Source organism: Montipora foliosa, chromosome 7, assembly GCF_036669935.1.
Source record: "Montipora foliosa isolate CH-2021 chromosome 7, ASM3666993v2, whole genome shotgun sequence".
Lineage (NCBI taxonomy): Eukaryota > Metazoa > Cnidaria > Anthozoa > Scleractinia > Acroporidae > Montipora > Montipora foliosa.
In genome coordinates, this window is record NC_090875.1 from 21,197,361 (window position 1) to 21,216,680 (window position 19,320).

Below are 19,320 nucleotides of genomic sequence, written 5' to 3' on the forward strand. Positions count from 1 at the left end.
CGTGAATAAAACCCCGTACGCCACACTTTCTATGACGTAAACTTTCTATGACGTAAGGGTGGCTTAGTGGTTATCTATCGGGCCTCCCACCACTGCGAGCCGGGGTTCAATTCTGGCCTCGGCCAACATGTGGGCTGAGTTTCAGTCGATCTCAACCTGACTCGAGGGTTTTTCTCCGGGTACTCCGGTTTTCCTCCCTCATCAAAATCGACTCACAGCTAATTGACATCTAGCTGTGGTGCTGTGCTCCGACATCAAACATGGACTGTATAGCGGCAGCCAGAGGCGCCTTTGTATGCTTTCAGCCCGATGTCGTGAGCCGCACCCTTCGCAATTCAGTCCTCGACTGCAAGTAAGGGTGATTAGCACTAGCAATATATATATATATATTATAATCTATTTTACTATGACTGAATTTTATTTTTCGTGCTGATGTGGTATCTGTCCGCACTCGAATATTTCATATCCGCGCGTGGTCATGTAGTGTCGTCTATCTATTTCAGCTAGGAATATCTTACTACGAGGACCAAATAGAACTTTTTGCCTGTAAACTTGTTGCAGAAGACATACGCTGCTAGGATGCGCCACTTTTTGATTAGGATCTTTCCAGTGCTAGAATCTAATATCCGCTACTTCAACAGCCTCTGAAAATGTAACTTTAAACCTTCAATTAATTTGTTTGCAACCCGCAGAGACCTATCCTCTAATCAACTTGCCAAATGGGATGGAAATTGGACGAACGAATTGCCTCGGTTGGTATTTCTGGATATTTCTGGCAACGCCAACCTCGCACTTCCAGCAGGCCTACTGAGACGTCGTAAACTCAAAGAAATTCGAGGAGTGACCTGGAACGAGCAATGCTCGAACTGTACGTTGATGAGGAACTACACTTTGGAACATGGTGATTTAAACAACGAGGATGTTAACATCACCACAGCACGGCTTGTAAACGGAGATTACATTGTTGGGAAAAAGGTAAACTGCCGCGTGAATAGACTCGTTGTAAGCCAACATCTTGTGAAGTATGCCGAACATGGATTTTTCCCTTTATGTTTAAAGGAGAAAAACTCTGCGTGTTTCAGAAGCGAGGTACAAGTCACCCCAGTTCACCGTTGTTGGGATCTGGATAACAAAATTTTAAATGTGGTTTTCTTTATATCGCCCATTGCTTTGGTGTTGAATCTCACCGTCCTGTTAGTTTCGCTTACAACAAGAGTTCTTCGTCGGAATGTCACCATGCTGTTGACGGCCAACATGGCGGCTAGTGACATCCTGGTCAGCGTGTACTCCGTAATCTTGGTCACTATTCGAAAAATGACGTATGTGGAATATTTAGTGATCTTGGAGGACCTCTGCAATGCTATCGGGTTCATATGGCTCACGGGGCAAATTGTGAGCATAAAAACGTCACTTTTTCTTACGATTGAACGTCATTTGGCCATCGTTTATTGTATGGAGCCATCCATTCGAATGACCCGTCGAACAGCGGTCATCTTGGTTGTATTTATATGGTGTTTGGGCGTGGCCATTGCTGTCTTACCCCTGGTGAATATTTCCGTGTATACAAGCAACACATATTGCATTCCCATTCGCCCGATCAAGGACATACCGCATTCATACGAAATGAGTATAGCGTTATCGTTATGGGGCATGGTAATATACTTCACAACTGTGCCCTTGTATATTAAGACCTTCATTTCGATAAAGAAAACAAGTCAGAGAGCTGGAATCAATAGAGACGGACTTGTAGCAAAGAAAATTGCCATCTTGGTCATGAGCAACATGTTATTTTTCTTTCTACCGATTGTGATCGCTTTTCTGTGGCTAACAACGAACTTGAAGGAGACAATGTCGCCGCAGAGCAGAGAGATTCTGACTGGTGTAATACCAACATTGTTATTCAGCTTCAATGCCTTTATTAACCCTCTGCTTTACGCTTTCCGAGCGGAGAAGTTTCAACGGGCGATCAAGATGAGAATAGAGACAATTTGCCTGGGGAAACCTAGAACGACCTCTTGGGCGCATTCGTACTCTAACTACGCTGTTTCAGAGAAAAAACGCCATTGTACGTTGCCGCCATCTTCAAAACAGTGCGGTGATGCTTTAGGCTCGAAAGTGGACGACGCAGTTGCTGATTCGAGGATATGAGAACGATTATGCCACCTTAGTTTCCTATTCGGCCGACTTTCTCCAGACGTATCGGTTTGGGCTAATAAAAGGGTTTTTTTTTTTGGGGGGGGGGGGTATTTTTAGGGGGAAGAGGTGATACGGGAGTTCTATAAGGGCGAAGCCTCCGATGAATAATCATCTTTCGCTAAAGGCATATTCTTAGTATTTGTATGAAATAGGATTCAATTAAAAGGATAAATTCCATTTCACCTGGTGAAATATGGTTCCTTGCATAAGCTACAAAGGGCAACGTTTTGAACAATAGGAAGGAAATATTCGTGTCTTTTACAGCCTGCTGCGAAGATTGGAATGAATGACGGAAGTTTTCGATTAACAAGGGAAAAGGTTGGGAAGCTAATTGTTATACAATATAGATTTCGTGCACTTAAAAATCGTAGCCTACTTGTAGCCCGGTACCCACCCCTTCCCCCGTTTTTCCTCTGGTGGTGGGATTACTGTGATTGAGTTTTCTTTTGAATATGTTCTTCGCTGTTGTCTTATCTGCGACCATTTTAGATCTGAGGTGCACGTTTGATCTGACAAAAATGTCTTCGGGTTTGCTGGTTTTCAATTTGTCGTAACACGTTTGTATCGGCTCCCGCATTTGGGATTGAATTTGATTATCATAGAAGTCCATCCACATGGACCGGAGGACTTTGTCGAGGGAGATGTTTGAAGAGAAATTATGAAGAATACGTTCTCAGAGGGCAATGTGTTTTTCATAAATATACTATTCTTGTCAGTCATTTTTTGCGGTTCCTCTCTTTCTCTCACTGATACCTTGATGAAAATGAAAGGTTCACCTCACGTTTGTATACTCAGTTTGCGATCAAAACCTCAAATTTGGGGCAGGATCGCACCTCTTGTTGAACAATATATTTCATTGGCTGTATAGTGTGTTCTTCCTGGCACTGAACGGAGGATAAATAAATGTGATTCCTTGCGAGAAAAAAGAAAACGAACGCCAAGTGAAAAATAAGCCGGGGTAAGATGCCTTTTGTTGAACTTAACTCGGTGTTAGTGATGACCATACTTTGAGAAACGAGGCCGAGGACATGACAGTGAGTTCAAAAAACCATAACCATAACAGTTACGGCAACAACTACGTGAGCAAGCAGTAATATTATTGAATGAAGGGGTAGTTTCTAAAGAAACTGTGGTGCTGCGTCGGTGGGGAAGTAGTATACAAAAATTTGGTTGAATGAAGAAACAAAATCGTGCTGCGCGTGTACCGAGTAAAATGACCGCACCGTCGATCTCCGGTTTGTCAGTTTAATTACTGTTACGAGTTATCGACGTTAAATATGGATGTTTTACTTTGCTTTACTTTACTTCTTTTACTTTTATAATCGAAAAAGGTAGAAGCATTGTTGCCGGGTTTTGCTGCATTATTTTATCCGTAGTTTTTTACTGTTGCAATCAAGAACATTTATTTATTTTTTTACCACTATAGAGGAAAGACTACTTCAAAGCACAATACAAACAAGTCCTCTCACTGAACGTATTACAATGAGCTTCTCCGTAACCAGGCAACAAAGTTTTCTCAAAAACAGCCAATCAGCGTTTGGAAACTGACAGGTGCGCTTCTTTGAAAAGTTCGCAAAGGCTGATTGGTTAAACACTACCTGAAAAAATATTTCATTGCGCATGCGTGACCACAGTAAATCCTGTCCTATTGTCAGTAGAATGGAGCCAGCGTTCACTGAAGAAATGGCAACAATGCTTCTTAGCCGTCGTCCTAGTAAGTAAGTCCATTTTCGGAGCCAGAAGTAGGACATGTGTTTGGATATATATCTACAATCAGTGGCAAAAGTCTTGGAACGCTCAGCATTTTATGCTTTTTTTTTTCAATAATTCCTTCTCTGCCTCAGGACACTATTGCACTATTGCCATCGCATGCCTGTGACGTACATGTAATCAATGTACAGATATGCGAAAGGGCATTAGAGATTCTTCTTTTCTGTTTCACTCTTTTTACCAACCACCCATTTTTTTGGAAAGACAAACAAAAAAAGGTCCTATTCATGCCACACAAGGATGTATTGTTTTTTCAAACAATATGCGGTTTTTCCGGAAACAGTTGATCAGACAATGAACTTCCGGTTTACTTTGTGTAAGATGACAGTAAAACCACACGCACAAGCTTCCTTTAGCGGTATGTCAGAGCTACCAAATAAACACCGAAGTCTCCCCAGACTTGAACGTTAACGAGGCAGGTGAGCAGTTAGAAATAATCTCTTTTCTAGTGCTTGAGTACATGTTGACATTTACCCGCAGAGCAAGGCTATCCACAAGCAATTTTATATGTGATAGTGTGCAAGGTTCGGCTGACGTACAAGACGCGAGCCTAACCTTGCTAATACTAACCCAAACGTTTAGACTACATGCTTTTTTCCCGTATCGTTTTGCTAATAACTTAGTAAACAGTTAGGGGAATGCAGTTCAACAACTAAAACAGCTTAGCAACTCGTTATGCACGATGCGTTTATAGACATTCAAGTCTCTTCAACTCAAAGGACTGTTCATGAAGAATATGTTTGGCCCAATGTTGTGATACCTATGCGGGCCATATTTTAAGCAATTGCGAGTTTAATTCGTTCGTGATGTAAGTAAAGGAAATAAAGATAACATTTGTTAGTGTTGCGAAGAGATTTCAAATGCAAATTGTCGTTATTGATGGTAAATAGTGCACATCGCTATCTCCTTATCACATGATAGACAATAGACGTACCTCCCGACTCAAATACGTTTTCTGATTGGAGGAGAACGTGTCACGTGTCATTGGTCAAAACTTCATGACGTCCTAGGGCGAACAAAACTTCATGACGCCCTAGGGCAACAACAACTTGAACTTTCGACTCACATGTGATCAGGTCGTGCACCTTTGAAACGGCGGCAAATCTGTACGCCAGCCGACGTCAAGCAAATAATTTTTATCTGTGTATTGCTCTATTTTGAGTTGGGAGGTATAACAAAACACTTAATGACTGGCCCCTCGGGAAACAGTGAGTTTTGTTTCCCCTCGACCTCAATGTTTCCCTCGGCCTCGCCTCGGGGAACATTGAGGGTTTCGGGGAAACAAAACTCACTGTTTCCCTTGGGGCCGGTCATTAAGTGCTTAATATATTAAAATTCAGTCCCAAACAAAAGGCATCATCTCGAGGCTCTGGGGAATAAATGTAACGATTTGTATGAGTTTATTCCCCAGAGCCTCGAGATAATGCCTTTTGTTTAGGACTGAATTTTATTAATATATCGAAATTGGCTTATTGTGCACAATAGCTTGGGGCGAAATAGCTCTCATACGAAGGAAACAACTCCATTGAGTTTCTCCGAAAAGATTGCCACGAACACGCCATGAACCGTCACGTCATTATTATCCATTTGTATTAGTTATTGTTGAGAAAACGCACGAAACGAGTTTAAATATTCCACGATATATGTACAGTAGAGAACCGATTTGATTAGGTGAGGTGCTGACGTTTGCCCGGAGCTCTTGACGTACAAACGTTCCTCGGCGTTGCTTACAATTTACATGCTATTAAAAAAAACAGTGCGAACCAGTTGGATAATAAATAGTTTATTGGACGATTTAGTGTACAAAGAAACATACATACAAAGATACATGCATAAATATATTTTATTTCACCTCGAAAATTCAGAGTAGCTAACATAATATCTTCGAGATCACAATGCAGCAAAATACAATACTCGTACAATAAAATGCTAAAATTTAAAATATGCTTAACTATATACATTATAAAACTAATTGCAATGCTACTATAATGAGTCATAGTTTAGTATTCTACGCTTAAAATCCGTAAAACTAGATGTTCTAAACGAATCGGGAAGAGAGTTCCATAATTTAGCAGCTAAATATGAAAAAGAATGCAGGCCGTGAGTTGTTGTTTTTGGATTAGGAAGAGACGGAATATAATTGCCACGTAAACTGTAGCTTGTAGAGGGCAGAGTATAACATATTGCTTATCCAGGAGAGTTACTAAAAAAAGGGGGGTATATAGTATAACTAAGAAATTCTGCAGGCGTCTAATATACAGAGGTTTACAATTGATTTTTTGTCTACTCGTAAAAATATTCCACGATACATGCACTACACACTAAATCGCCAAATAAGATATATGTATTCATTATATATAAACACCAATGAAATACCAAGCGAGCTTTCACGCGAAAACATGAAAATAACGTGTTATCTTCACACGTGAAAAGATTACTGTTGTTATGGTTACATATAAAAATCGTGCCTTTTGTGTATTTCATTTCTTCAAAACTCGAAGAGAAATTTCGTATCTCCGCGCGGCCATGTAATATCCACCTTTTTTATATATATATATATATCGTGCGTTTGTCGTGACTTCCGGCGGAATTTTTTCGATTGCCATCAGCTTTGAGCCGGCAAGTTAACTTTTGGTTGACGTCAATCAAAGTCTTTGAGACTTCCAGAGCTACAGTAGCAGTATAGCCGGAAAGTTTCGGAACTTCCCGAGGAATGGGCTCATGGTCTTCCCTGGCAACGTGAGACCGTACATTGTGGCAACCAATCCGAAAAGGCATTAACTTGTGGTTCATTAGATAATAGCTTTATCCCCGCAATTTTCGTTTTTTTAAACGAAGCTCATTTTCTTTGAGGAGTATGGTCTTTCAATAATGTCGTTGTGTTTTCGGAAAGTTTTTCATTTGAAAGATTAGACTTATAGACAACTACAGAAACAAGAGGACTGAAAAAGCGTCTTGTAAACTGTAGTTAGAGGTCAGAAACCATTTAGTTGAATTTTCAGATCTTTTCTAAGTTGTGTTCCGCGTCAAGAACTTACGTAAGAACTTAAAACAAATGCCTGCGTTTAAGTAAACGAAGCACAGATGAGAATAATTTACAAGCATCGAGTTGCATTCGATTGGTTTGTGGTGTTTGAAGATTTTGATGCTGAACGACACGTTGTTTACATATCGGAGTATTAGGGTATGGGAAAAGTAAATTCTATTTGACTGCGCATTTTCAGTTGCAGGATGAAATAGAGGTGATGCAATCAGCTTTAACACAAGCATTCAATTAATAAGAGAGATAATTCTGCGGCAAAACGCATCATACCGAGGAAAGCTGTGTTGACAATGATGACATTAATATCAGTGAAAATCTAGTGATAAGCCAAAGGCCTTCGGAGTTGGCATTTGCGAGAAGAAATGTAAAGCTCAGAATTCAACAAATTCAAATCACCAATACAAAAGCCTTGCGAAAGAGCAAAGGAAGTTTAATTACCCAAAAAAGTATGCAGGCATAATCATTATCAGTGCGTGACCTCTTCCATATAAGTTTTCATAAATTTCGATTTAATTATCACTGAGAAAACTTGAGTGCTTTTTGTTTGTGAACTCTGTAAATATGGCATATTGCGAAACTTAAGAGTAAGCGCGTCTGGCATAGACTGTTGCGGCTTGTGAGGTGCCACGGTTTTTACACTATTTTGCATTACTGTACCTTTATGCTAGAACTTCATATTGTCTAATGTAAGTTATACTTATCACAGGTCCACATCGATCACCTATAGTCTGCCGGTGCCGTCCAAATAAAATGTGTATGGGTGCATATGTGTTCGTATGTAAGTTAGCGGACATGCACAAAAGTTCTATCGGCAAATAATTGCAGTCTTCCGACTAAAAGCGTTCGTTGTTCGAAATCGAAAAAAAATGGACATTATGTCATTTGTCTTGGTCGTTAGCTAGTTCAAATTATGTTTCTAAGTTTTGATTGACAGAAAAGACTAAAAGCCTTTTTAATTTAATGTAAATCGGCGAAATTGAAGTCGACCCGAAATCAAACTCTAAATTAAGGGGTTTTTTTAAGTTGTCGTCAGTAATCTAGGAGTAGCTTAACGGAGGTCAAGGTTGCTTGAACTGTTCATCTCTTGTAAGTTGTCTTATAATCGACGTAAAATCGACTTGAAACCCTTTTTTTATCGTTGAAGTCGAGAACTATCCTTTATTTGTTTGTCCATTTTTTTTCCTTCATTAAGCCTTCTTAAATCCTCCCGATATATACGACACATTTCCTGTCGTTTTCTTAATAACCGGTGGTAATTTCCTCAGGAAGGCCTTTTCTGTTCATATAACGTATCTGTAAGCGTCATGAGCTAAACTGCACAATTCATGTACAAGAACAGGATGCTCTAACTTAGATGACAATTTATTTTTCTTTACGACTTATCTTGATTCCAGGTATCGATGGCGCATTCCCATTTACTTCTAATCGCAGTGGTAACTTTACTAGCCTCGCTACCTTCAGAAGCTAGGATAAGGAATTGCACTGGCCGATGTGAATGTAAGGAGAAAGTTGACCACGATGGACTTTACGCCAATTGCACATTGCGGTATTTCAAAGAGTTAGCCACATATATTCTACGCCCCGCTGACGTGAAAACCTTGTAAGTTAGTAGTCCTAAATTATTTATGTGGATGTTCTCCGTATTCTTTGGGAAACATGGAAAAATTTTCACAAGGGAACAATACCGTGGCACAGGAATTGTTTTCCATCGTCACTGGGAATTCTCCCAACGGAGTACTTGGTGGGTTAAGACTGAGAAAATTTCGACCTATCGTTTCAGTTTCATACATACAAGGAACATTTCGTTTCCTCTTAAGTGTTGTCGTTTTCTCTCAAACACGAATCCGGTGTAAATAGTCTCTCGATACTTAAACTGGACTGGTCGGAAAACGCGAAGTAACAAAACACCAAGGTTGGAAACTTAACTGCCACGCGGCAAATGCTGAGTTCTCCATAGTTTTGTAAACACCGTGAAGAATATTAACTGTACGCCAATTGTCTTAGTAGATTCAACAACTTTATTCACATAAAACCAATTCTCTTTTATTTCCCAAGTCGCTTGACAATTCGTTTGTTCCTACACAATTGAACTGAGGTACTCTTCGCCGGGCTTGTTATGCATAAGGTCTCAGAAAAAGAACGGGAAGTGGACTTCACATCTTCTTTTTGTTATCACTGGCAGCTGCTCCATTGACATAAGAATCTGAACGGTCGCTCTATATAGATTCGTGTGAGCTTTTATTAGATTCTCCTAACTCCTATTGCGTGGGAATGCAAACAGGCCTTACTATATTAATTGGGGGAAACACCACACTGTTTTGGACAAATGCGGTAACATTCACGAACTCTGCCTTTCGTTTCGTATGTTAACAAAACTACAGCAATGCATATACGAGAATATTGACAATAAGGCGGGGAAAGCAGGTAACCAAACTCAGTTTCATTTTTTTTTACAATGCAATATTTAACAATACAATACAATACAATACAATACAATACAATACAATACAATACAATACAATACAATACAATACAATACAATACAATACAATACAATACAATACAATACAATATTTAACGAGGGTAGCATATTAATGTAAGCAGTTTTCTAACAGGTGGCCCTAAATCTACCTAATGTGTACATATTACACGGAGTATTTCTAATATCATCAGTTTAATAAGTTTTTCTCCTCATCGGTAATGAGGAAGCTCAAAAATAGATCACAGGGCTTCTCATATTTGAGTTTCCTCTTTATTTACGTCATACAAATTAGCTGGAAGAAGCAAGGAATATAACGAATAACTTATGTACATCTTAGAAGACTGAGTTTCATTTTAAAAAGCTCAATTCAAGTGAATTGGATAGCCCTGAAAGCATTTTTAAAGCTCAGCTCTGAAAGGAAAGGAGGCGAAAGGAAAGGAAAGGAAAGGAAAGGAAAGGAACTTTATTTAAGTGTCTAGTCGTTCTAGCTCTGGAGCGCTATTTGGGGTCACTGTAAACTGAAATTAACAATTAACGCAAATCAAGTCAAATGTTGGATTTTGAAGAATGGGGAAACCGGAGTTCCCGGAGAAAAACCTCTCGGTGCAGAGTAGAGAACTAACAAACTCAACCCACATATGACGCAGAGTCCCGGAATCGAACCCGGGCCACATTGGTGAGAGGCGAGTTCTCTTCATCCCTGCACCCCTAGAATTTCGCCTTTTTGCCTTTTAAGACAAAGTTAATTAAGAAAAATTAGGACCTTGCTATTGAGTGGAGAATTGGTTGATATAAGTTATACGAGGTGGAAGCTAGACAATATGAGCCGACAATCCCAGTGTTGTCAAGTTGGTAACGAACCTTGTTTAACCAACAGGAAGTAGCTGCCAAGGCCCTGAGGAAGTAGATCCTACTTGCGTCCAAATGTAACGTTCTGAAAATACTCGGTGCAATGGAGCATTACACGCGTCTTTGCTCATTAAAAGCAGAAATTGTCAAACTCTCCCGAGTTTCGATCGTTGGATGCGGCGGAATCTTCAATGGTAAAATCGTATACTTGTTCCTATAATGTCCCTGCGGCATCTTCAGCCCCTATTGCCCTGATGCCTACGGCCGTCGAACGGGGATTTTTTCGTACTTTAGCAATAAAAGCGCGCGCACGGCCGATCGGGTAGAATGATAATAGCGACCTTCAGATTGGAGTACAAGGCCGACAACGAGGACAAGTTTTCAATTCTGACCACCCGCATTTTGAAAATTTCGTTCTCTAAATGTGATGTGCGTGCTCAGTACAGAAAACTCGTACTCGTTAATACGCAGAGTGCGTAACGGTAGCACTGAAACTAGGCTGTAATTGGTGAAGTGGTCATAATCTACGCGGTGTTAAACGGGAATTACATGAGTTGTGTTACATTGACTTGAGCTGAGACAACAGTAAATGGATTAGAGCGGTTTTCAATTGAGTGTCGAAAGTAATAAGCGAATTGCTGTGGTTTTGCATTTACTTCGCTCAGTGATTGGTTCAAAGTTCTGCCGCCATTTTTTCAGCCAATCAGAAGTGAAACCAAAACCAGTCGTGGCTTGCGCGTGCACATTTTCCCGCGCTTTATATTGGCCACGTGTAATTACTTCGAGTTTTGATTGGTTTACTGGCTTATCTCTGCCCTTTTTGCTTGGCGAAAGTAATTACTTTGGTTTTGGTTTTACGACACTCGATTGAAACTCGCTCTCTAATGAGTTAGCCATTGAAAGTTCAAATCGCCACCTCCAATATGTGGTTAGCCGGGCCAGTGCGAAAAGGCCCTCCAGGGGCAAACTTCGCCTTATTGCTTGACCAGCGAAGACAGCCTTTGCTAGCACGTAGCTTTGGTCCTGATTTGACAACGTGCTTAAACTAATGGTTCATCCATGTTTATTTTCAGGGAGATATTGCTGTCTGAAGACATAGAAACTGTTCCAAATGGATCGTTCAAGAACTTTACTAACCTGAGAGAGCTGTAAGTGATTTTTTAGAACTTTTTTGTGTTTGAAAACGGCACACACGGTTCGCCTGGCCAAGAATTCCATGGTTTTTTTTTCTGAGCCGAACATCAACTATATATATATATAGCGCAAGTAGGGGGTTCCAGTTAGCTGCAGAGTGCTCGATACGTGAAGTAGAGCGAATATAACGTTTAGAAGAAAGACAACTTCACAGCGTAGCGACTTCAAGTCGACTTGAAGTCGCTACGCTGTGAAGTTGTCTTTCTTCTAAACGTTATATATATATATATATATATATATATATATATATATATATATAATTTCAGACAGTGCTGTTTCGGCCTTCTGGGCATCATCAGTGCAGTGCTGTCTAGGATGGAGGTTAAGCTTAAAAAGCCACTCCAAATGTCCCTCACGTGTAGCTGAGGTAGAAATGCAAAAAGGTTACATCTGTATAACAAAAAACAAAAAACAAGTGACAAAAGTTATGTAACAAGGTTTTTCTTATACAAAACGTTTTCGTAACAATTATTCCATTCCCGCTTGTTGGATATGAGACTGGTTATAGCCAACTCGTCGCTATACGCCTCGTTGGCTATTTACCATAGGCTCTTGCCTAACATATTTACTTTTTCAACTTGTAATTACGCCGATCAGATCAAGCCGGTTGATCCAAGGTACACCAGCAGGATTATTGTCCGCGGGTGCTTGCTTCAAAACTTCGAAATCTTATCTACTCATTGCAGACCTACACCAGTAAGTACATGCATATTACAGTACGGAAGCCACAAAACGGTTTGTGTTTTGTTATTCGTTTTCGTATTCGAGGAGGGCGAGTTTTCGACCGTTTTGTGCACTAGGGATACCGTCACAAAGGGAGGCCTTTCCTCGCGCGAGACTTCGTAATCGCCTTCTTGCAGGAGATTTTACGGGTTAAATGAATTTACTACCATCTTCTCTTAATTACTGTATACTTGTTTCTTATTCTGCAGAGATCTCTCTCACAACAGCATCGCAGTTATAGAAGAAGGTGCCTTTTCAAATCTCAGTTATCTACAGCGCTTGTAAGTGTTGCTAGAATCACTACTTCATTTAATCTCGATTGAGCGAATTACTGTTAAAAAACGAAAAATTTAGTTTCTTACATCGTGATTGTGTCGAAAGCCGCACGTGCGGAGCACCATGGGTAAGGAAATGTTATCATCTGTGCGAGAAATTTTGGTGTTGGTCAACGTACGACCGTCCACCCCTCCGTATATATAGTTTACGTCATAGAAAGTGCGGCGTACGGGGTTTTATGCACGAGTTGTTTGTGTCAAAAACCCGAACGAGCGAGGAACGAGCGAGTGAGGGTTTTTGACACAAACAACGAGTGAATAAAACGCCGTTCAAAGCACTTTCTATGTCGTAAACTGTTTATTACACATAACATGAGAATTTTCATTAAAATAGTTTTCTGAACGCGAAACAAAAACTCACAAACAATAGAACCAAATGCAAATTTAATTTAATTCAATAACAAAGTACGATTTGCACGATTTGCACGAGATGCACGAGTGATTGGCATGGAAACGCCTTTACGCTATCGTTGATTGGTTATACTTCCACATGTGAAATAGCTGTACGCCATTCTGATTGGCTGTATAGGCCTTTTTCACATGTGAAAATAGCGTATAGATTTGTACAAATGAGCTTTATGGAATAAAATTCTCATGTTATGTGTAATAAATAACAATACAATACAATACAATACAATACATACTAAATTGACCACTCCACATAGGGGCTTTTCAGGGCCAATGAAACACAATCAACGAAACAACAGAACAAAACAACTACAACTGTTAAGAATCCCAACTGGCCGAAGGCAAACCAGTTGGCTATTTACAAGTGCAGCTGGGAAGTTGAACCAGGGACTACCAGGAACAAATTCAACGAGTGGTCAGAGCGGGTCTTGAACCCGGGTTCTCCGGATCTCAAGGCAAGCGCCCGAACCACTGGGCCACACTGCCTCACGATTAAAAAGCATCACGTGACCATATCGCGGACTCAAGTTTGGAGCTCATCCAGGCGGCCATGCTCCAGCTGCAGTCACGGAGATGAAGTCTGTTACATGTGCGCCCTCCCTCACCCATTGGATGTGGGGTGGGGGGAGGGGCGGGCCACGTGTACTTTGAATTTCGTGCGAATAGACCAATTTCGATATATTAAAATTCAGTCGTAAACAAAAGACATCATCTCGAGGCTCTTGGGAATAAATATAAGGATTTGTATGAGTTTATTCCCCAGAGCCTCAAGATGATGCCTTTTGTTTAGGACTGAATTTTAATATATTGAAAGTGGTCTATTAACAAATTGATTTCAGTTTTTTATGCGTCTGTCCTATTGATCATGAATTTCGTCATAACATTGTCAAAGTAGCGATCGCCTCGTGGATCCGCAGACTACTTTGTCAAAACACCACTACTTTGCAGAGCACTTTGTCAAAGCACGAGAAAAATGCGAAACAAAAATGCCAGAAACTTCGATCTGACGTGAGCAATATCGCGTCATTATCGCATAAGTTATAAATTTGTGTGTCTATCCGCTTTTTGACAATAAAAATTAGCCAATGAGGGCACGAAAATTTTGCAGTCATTGTAAAACCTTTGTTAGAGCCACAAAGTGCATATTTGTCCCAAGATTTTTGTTCATGATTGTAGTTTACAGCGTACACATTTGATATTGGACATCAATGTTATGATCAATTGACACCTCTCAAAACATAGTGTCCGCTGACCAGTATTCCGCGACCATATCGAGGTCAACTTTTTTTAAAGTTGACCGCTGTTCAAGTACTGGGTTTCGATTGGATCGCAGGCTAAATTAAGGTTAATTTGTTGTAAGAATAAGTAACCCGGAAGCTCCGCTTTTAGGCTTGGATAAATCTATATATTATAATCTATTTTACTATGACTGAATTTTATTTTTCGTGCTGATGTGGTATCTGTCCGCACTCGAATATTTCATATCCGCGCGCGGTCATGTAGTGTCGTCTATCTGTTTCAGGTAGGAATATCTTACTGCGAGGACCAAATAGAACTTTTTGCCTGTAAACTTATTGCAGAAGACATACGCTGCTAGGATGCGCTACTTTTTGATTAGGATCTTTCCAGTGCTAGAATCTACTATCCGCTACTTCAACAGCCCCTGAAAAATGTAACTTTAAACCTTCAATTAATTTGTTTGCAACCCGCAGAGACCTATCCTCTAATCAACTTGCCAAATGGGAAGGAAATTGGACGAATGAAGTGCCACAGTTGGTATTTCTGGATATTTCTGGCAACGCCAACCTCGCACTTCCAGCAGGCCTACTGAGACGTCGTAAACTCAAAGAAATTCGAGGAGTGACCTGGAACGAGCAATGCTCGAACTGTACGTTGATGAGGAACTACACTTTGGAACATGGTGATTTAAACAACGAGGATGTTAACATCACCACAGCACGGCTTGTAAACGGAGATTACATTGTTGGGAAAAAGGTAAACTGCCGCGTGAATAGACTCGTTGTAAGCCAACATCTTGTGAAGTATGCCGAACATGGATTTTTCCCTTTATGTTTAAAGGAGAAAAACTCTGCGTGTTTCAGAAGCGAGGTACAAGTCACCCCAGTTCACCGTTGTTGGGATCTGGATAACAAAATTTTAAATGTGGTTTTCTTTATATCGCCCATTGCTTTGGTCTTGAATCTCACCGTCCTGTTAGTTTCGCTTACAACAAGAGTTCTTCGTCGGAATGTCACCATGCTGTTGACGGCCAACATGGCGGCTAGTGACATCCTGGTCAGCGTGTACTCCGTAATCTTGGTCACTACTCGAAAAATGACGTATGTGGAATATTTAGTGATCTTGGAGGACCTCTGCAATGCTATCGGGTTCATATGGGTTACGGGGCAAATTGTGAGCATAAAAACGTCACTTTTTCTTACGATTGAACGTCATTTGGCCATCGTTTATTGTATGGAGCCATCCATTCGAATGACCCGTCGAACAGCGGTCATCTTGGTTGTATTTATATGGTGTTTGGGCGTGGCCATTGCTGTCTTACCCCTGGTGAATATTTCCGTGTATACAAGCAACACATATTGCATTCCCATTCGCCCGATCAAGGACATACCGCATTCGTACGAAATGAGTATAGCGTTATCGTTATGGGGCATGGTACTATACCTCACAACTGTGCCCTTGTATATTAAGACCTTCATTTCGATAAAGAAAACAAGCCAGAGAGCTGGAGTCAATAGAGACGGACTTGTAGCAAAGAAAATTGCCATCTTGGTCATGAGCAACATGTTATTTTTCTTTCTACCGATTGTGATCGCTTTTCTGTGGCTAACAACGAACTTGAAGGAGACAATGTCGCCGCAGAGCAGAGAAATTCTGACTGGTGTAATACCAACATTGTTATTCAGCTTCAATGCCTTTATTAACCCTCTGCTTTACGCTTTCCGAGCGGAGAAGTTTCAACGGGCGATCAAGATGAGAATAGAGACAATTTGCCTGGGGAAACCTAGAACGACCTCTTGGGCGCATTCGTACTCTAATTACGCTGTTTCAGAGAAAAAACGCCATTGTACGTTGCCGCCATCTTCAAAACAGTGCGGTGATGCTTTAGGCTCGAAAGTGGACGACGCAGTTGCTGATTCGAGGATATGAGAACGATTATGCCACCTTAGTTTCCTATTCGGCCGACTTTCTCCAGACGTATCGGTTTGGGCTAATAAAAGGGTTTTTTTTTTGGGGGGGGGGGGGGGGTATTTTTAGGGGGAAGAGGTGATACGGGAGTTCTATAAGGGCGAAGCCTCCGATGAATAATCATCTTTCGCTAAAGGCATATTCTTAGTATTTGTATGAAATAGGATTCAATTAAAAGGATAAATTCAATTTCACCTGGTGAAATATGGTTCCTTGCATAAGCTACAAAGGGCAACGTTTTGAACAATAGGAAGGAAATATTCGTGTCTTTTACAGCCTGCTGCGAAGATTGGAATGAATGACGGAAGTTTTCGATTAACAAGGGAAAAGGTTGGGAAGCTAATTGTTATACAATATAGATTTCGTGCACTTAAAAATCGTAGCCTACTTGTAGCCCGGTACCCACCCCTTCCCCCGTTTTTCCTCTGGTGGTGGGATTACTGTGATTGAGTTTTCTTTTGAATATGTTCTTCGCTGTTGTCTTATCTGCGACCATTTTAGATCTGAGGTGCACGTTTGATCTGACAAAAATGTCTTCGGGTTTGCTGGTTTCTAATTTGTCGTAACACGTTTGTATCGGCTCCCGCATTTGGGATTGAATTTGATTATCATAGAAGTCTATCCACATGGACCGGAGGACTTTGTCGAGGGAGATGTTTAAAGAGAAATTATGAAGAATACGTTCTCAGAGGGCAATGTGTTTTTCATTAATATACTATTCTTGTCAGTCATTTTTTGCGGCTCCTCTCTTTCTCTCACTGATACCTTGATGAAAATGAAAGGTTCACCTCACGTTTGTATACTCAGTTTGCGATCAAAACCTCAAATTTGGGGCAGGATCGCACCTCTTGTTGAACAATATATTTCATTGTCTGTATAGAGTGTTAATTCCTATTGCTTTCTGTGCTAAATACATTTTATCTTTAAATTTGTTCCTTCTATTGTTCTTTTGGCCAGTCCTGAAACCCGTTCAATGAGGTACGACAAGACCCCAAATTTGGTGATTTGACGTCGTCGTGAGAAGTACCGCACTGAAATATGTGCTGTAATGCATGCTGCACGTGCAGTACGATTTTTTTTCCTCTTTTAACCAATGAAATAAGTGTCTTGTGGCTGGATTTGTGTTTTCCCCAGTGGTCGTCGTTTTTCAGTAGGTAGCTTAAGATCTACGACGACGACGTCGACGAAAACGCCACAAAACAATGATATCATTGGTTAAAAGAGCATAAATAATCGTGCTGCACGTGCAGCACGGATTTTAGCTCATATTTTTGCGGTTCTCAGCATGACGACGACGTGAAATCACTAAATTTTAGGTTTTGACGACAACGTGAGCATGCAACAGAGAATCTTTCATTCTCTATTTTCAGTTTGAAACCGCTCGTAACCAATTTATTTTTAGGATACTTCGCCCACATTGTACGACGTGAACGAGATGGAATAATCGCGAAAGACTTATAATAGAGCAAAGTTCTATTTTGAGGTGACGTTTTCGTCGACGTCGCCGTCGTAGATCTTAAGGTCCCTGGCACTGAACGGAGGATAAATAAATGTGATTCCTTGCAGAAAAAAAGAAAACCAACGCCAAGTGGAAAATAAGCCGGGGTAAGATGCCTTTTGTTGAACTTAACTCAGTGTTAGCGATGACCATACTTTGAGAAACGTGGCCGAGGACATGACATTGAGTTCAAAAAACGATAACAGTTACGGCAACGACCACGTGAGAATGCAGTAATATTACTGGTTGAATGAGGAAACAAAATCGCGCTGCGCGTGTACCGATACGCACGTGCATGGTACATTTCTTCGCCGTTATCAGCAAAACAGTAACGAAAACGAGAATGACCATATTTAGCTTGGAAGATGAATAATTCCAAAAATGGTCAATTTTAAGGCAATTGCTTCTGCGAGCTAAAAATCTAGGAAAAATGGAAGCGCTACGACCTACTACTAGCTATATCATGGACTCCGAGAGGACAGTAACCTCTACAAAAAGGGTTAGTTAGAGATATGAAGAGTTCTTCAAAAGCAGGTAAAATGAGGATTTTCCTAGATTTCCTTAATTAAGGTAGGACCAAGAGAAAGTTTTAAAAAATGGTAGACTTTGAAAGAAAACTCCTAAGCGTTAACAATAAGGAATTAGAATTGACACGATCTTCTTCTTGATTGGATGTGCATAATATCTTTACGAAAAATATATTCTGCAGCCCAGTTTTAAGAGTAATAACTGAGAATAAAAAAGAGAATAAAAAACATTATTAGGAGCGAGGATGGCACAGTCGGTTAGTGCGCGGCCTTGGTGCAAGAGGTCCTGAGTTCGATTCCCGGATCTCACATCCTTGTTTCGACTTCTTTCCGTTCTGTGTAGCTTACGTAGCTTTAAATACCCGTAAAACGGAGCACTGATGGCGAGGGGGGAGTAAAATGAGCGCACCGTCGACCTCAGGTTTGTCAGTCGAATTACTGTTACGAGTTATCGACGTTAAATATGGTTGCTTTACTTTGCTTTACTTTACTTTTTTTACTTTTATAATCGAAAAAGGTAGAAGCATTGTTGCCGGGTTTTGCTGCATTATTTTATCCGTAGTTTTTTACTGTTGCAATCAAGAACATTTATTTATTTTTTTACCACTATAGAGGAAAGACTACTTCAAAGCACAATACAAACAAGTCCTCTCACTGAACGTATTACAATGAGCTTCTCCGTAACCAGGCAACAAAGTTTTCTCAAAAACAGCCAATCAGCATGTGGAAACTGACAGGTGCGCTTCTTTGAAAAGTTCGCAAAGGCTGATTGGTTAAACACTAACTGAAAAAATATTTCATTGCGCATGCGTGACCACAGTAAATCCTGTCCTATTGTCAGTAGAATGGAGCCAGCGTTCACTGAAGAAATGGCAACAATGCTTCTTAGCCGTCGTCCTAGTAAGTAAGTCCATTTTCGGAGCCAGAAGTAGGACATGTGTTTGGATATATATCTACAATCAGTGGCAAAAGTCTTGGAACGCTCAGCATTTTATGCTTTTTTTTTTCAATAATTCCTTCTCTGCCTCAGGACACTATTGCTGATCGTAAACAGATATTTCCTAGTCTATTCAACATTGCTTGGGGGG

General features: G+C 40.5%; 2 protein-coding genes across 5 annotated transcripts in view; both read left to right on the forward strand.

Annotated features, from left to right (window-relative positions):
* The window catches only part of LOC138011309 (probable glycoprotein hormone G-protein coupled receptor), a 13,494-nt gene extending 10,097 nt beyond the window's left edge, over nucleotides 1–3,397 (forward strand). For 3 of the 4 annotated variants that reach the window (XM_068858277.1, XM_068858279.1, XM_068858278.1), the window contains exon 5: nucleotides 693–2,267. In XM_068858277.1, the coding sequence (XP_068714378.1) occupies nucleotides 693–2,148 (1,456 nt within the window). In that variant the 3' untranslated portion in view covers nucleotides 2,149–2,267. Of the gene's footprint in view, nucleotides 1–692 lie in introns of all 4 variants that reach the window. The other variant, XM_068858276.1, reaches the window with a different exon arrangement.
* Nucleotides 3,398–4,237: 840 nt separating this feature from the next.
* LOC138011308 (probable glycoprotein hormone G-protein coupled receptor) lies at nucleotides 4,238–19,256 on the forward strand. Its single transcript, XM_068858275.1, has 5 exons — nucleotides 4,238–4,385; nucleotides 8,404–8,609; nucleotides 11,414–11,488; nucleotides 12,467–12,538; nucleotides 14,713–19,256. The coding sequence occupies exons 2-5, from the start codon at nucleotides 8,410–8,412 to the stop codon at nucleotides 16,166–16,168; spliced, it is 1,803 nt and encodes a 600-aa protein (XP_068714376.1). The 5' UTR covers nucleotides 4,238–4,385; nucleotides 8,404–8,409; the 3' UTR covers nucleotides 16,169–19,256.
* Nucleotides 19,257–19,320: the final 64 nt, after the last annotated feature.

Excerpts from the sequence above, each read along its gene's own strand:
- LOC138011308 (XM_068858275.1), top strand. The coding sequence starts at position 8,410 with ATGGCGCATTCCCATTTACTTCTAATCGCAGTGGTAACTTTACTAGCC. Across the intron at positions 8,610-11,413 it reads CCCGCTGACGTGAAAACCTT|GGAGATATTGCTGTCTGAAG; the intron begins GTAAGTTAGTAG and ends GTTTATTTTCAG. Across the intron at positions 12,539-14,712 it reads CTCAGTTATCTACAGCGCTT|AGACCTATCCTCTAATCAAC; the intron begins GTAAGTGTTGCT and ends TGCAACCCGCAG.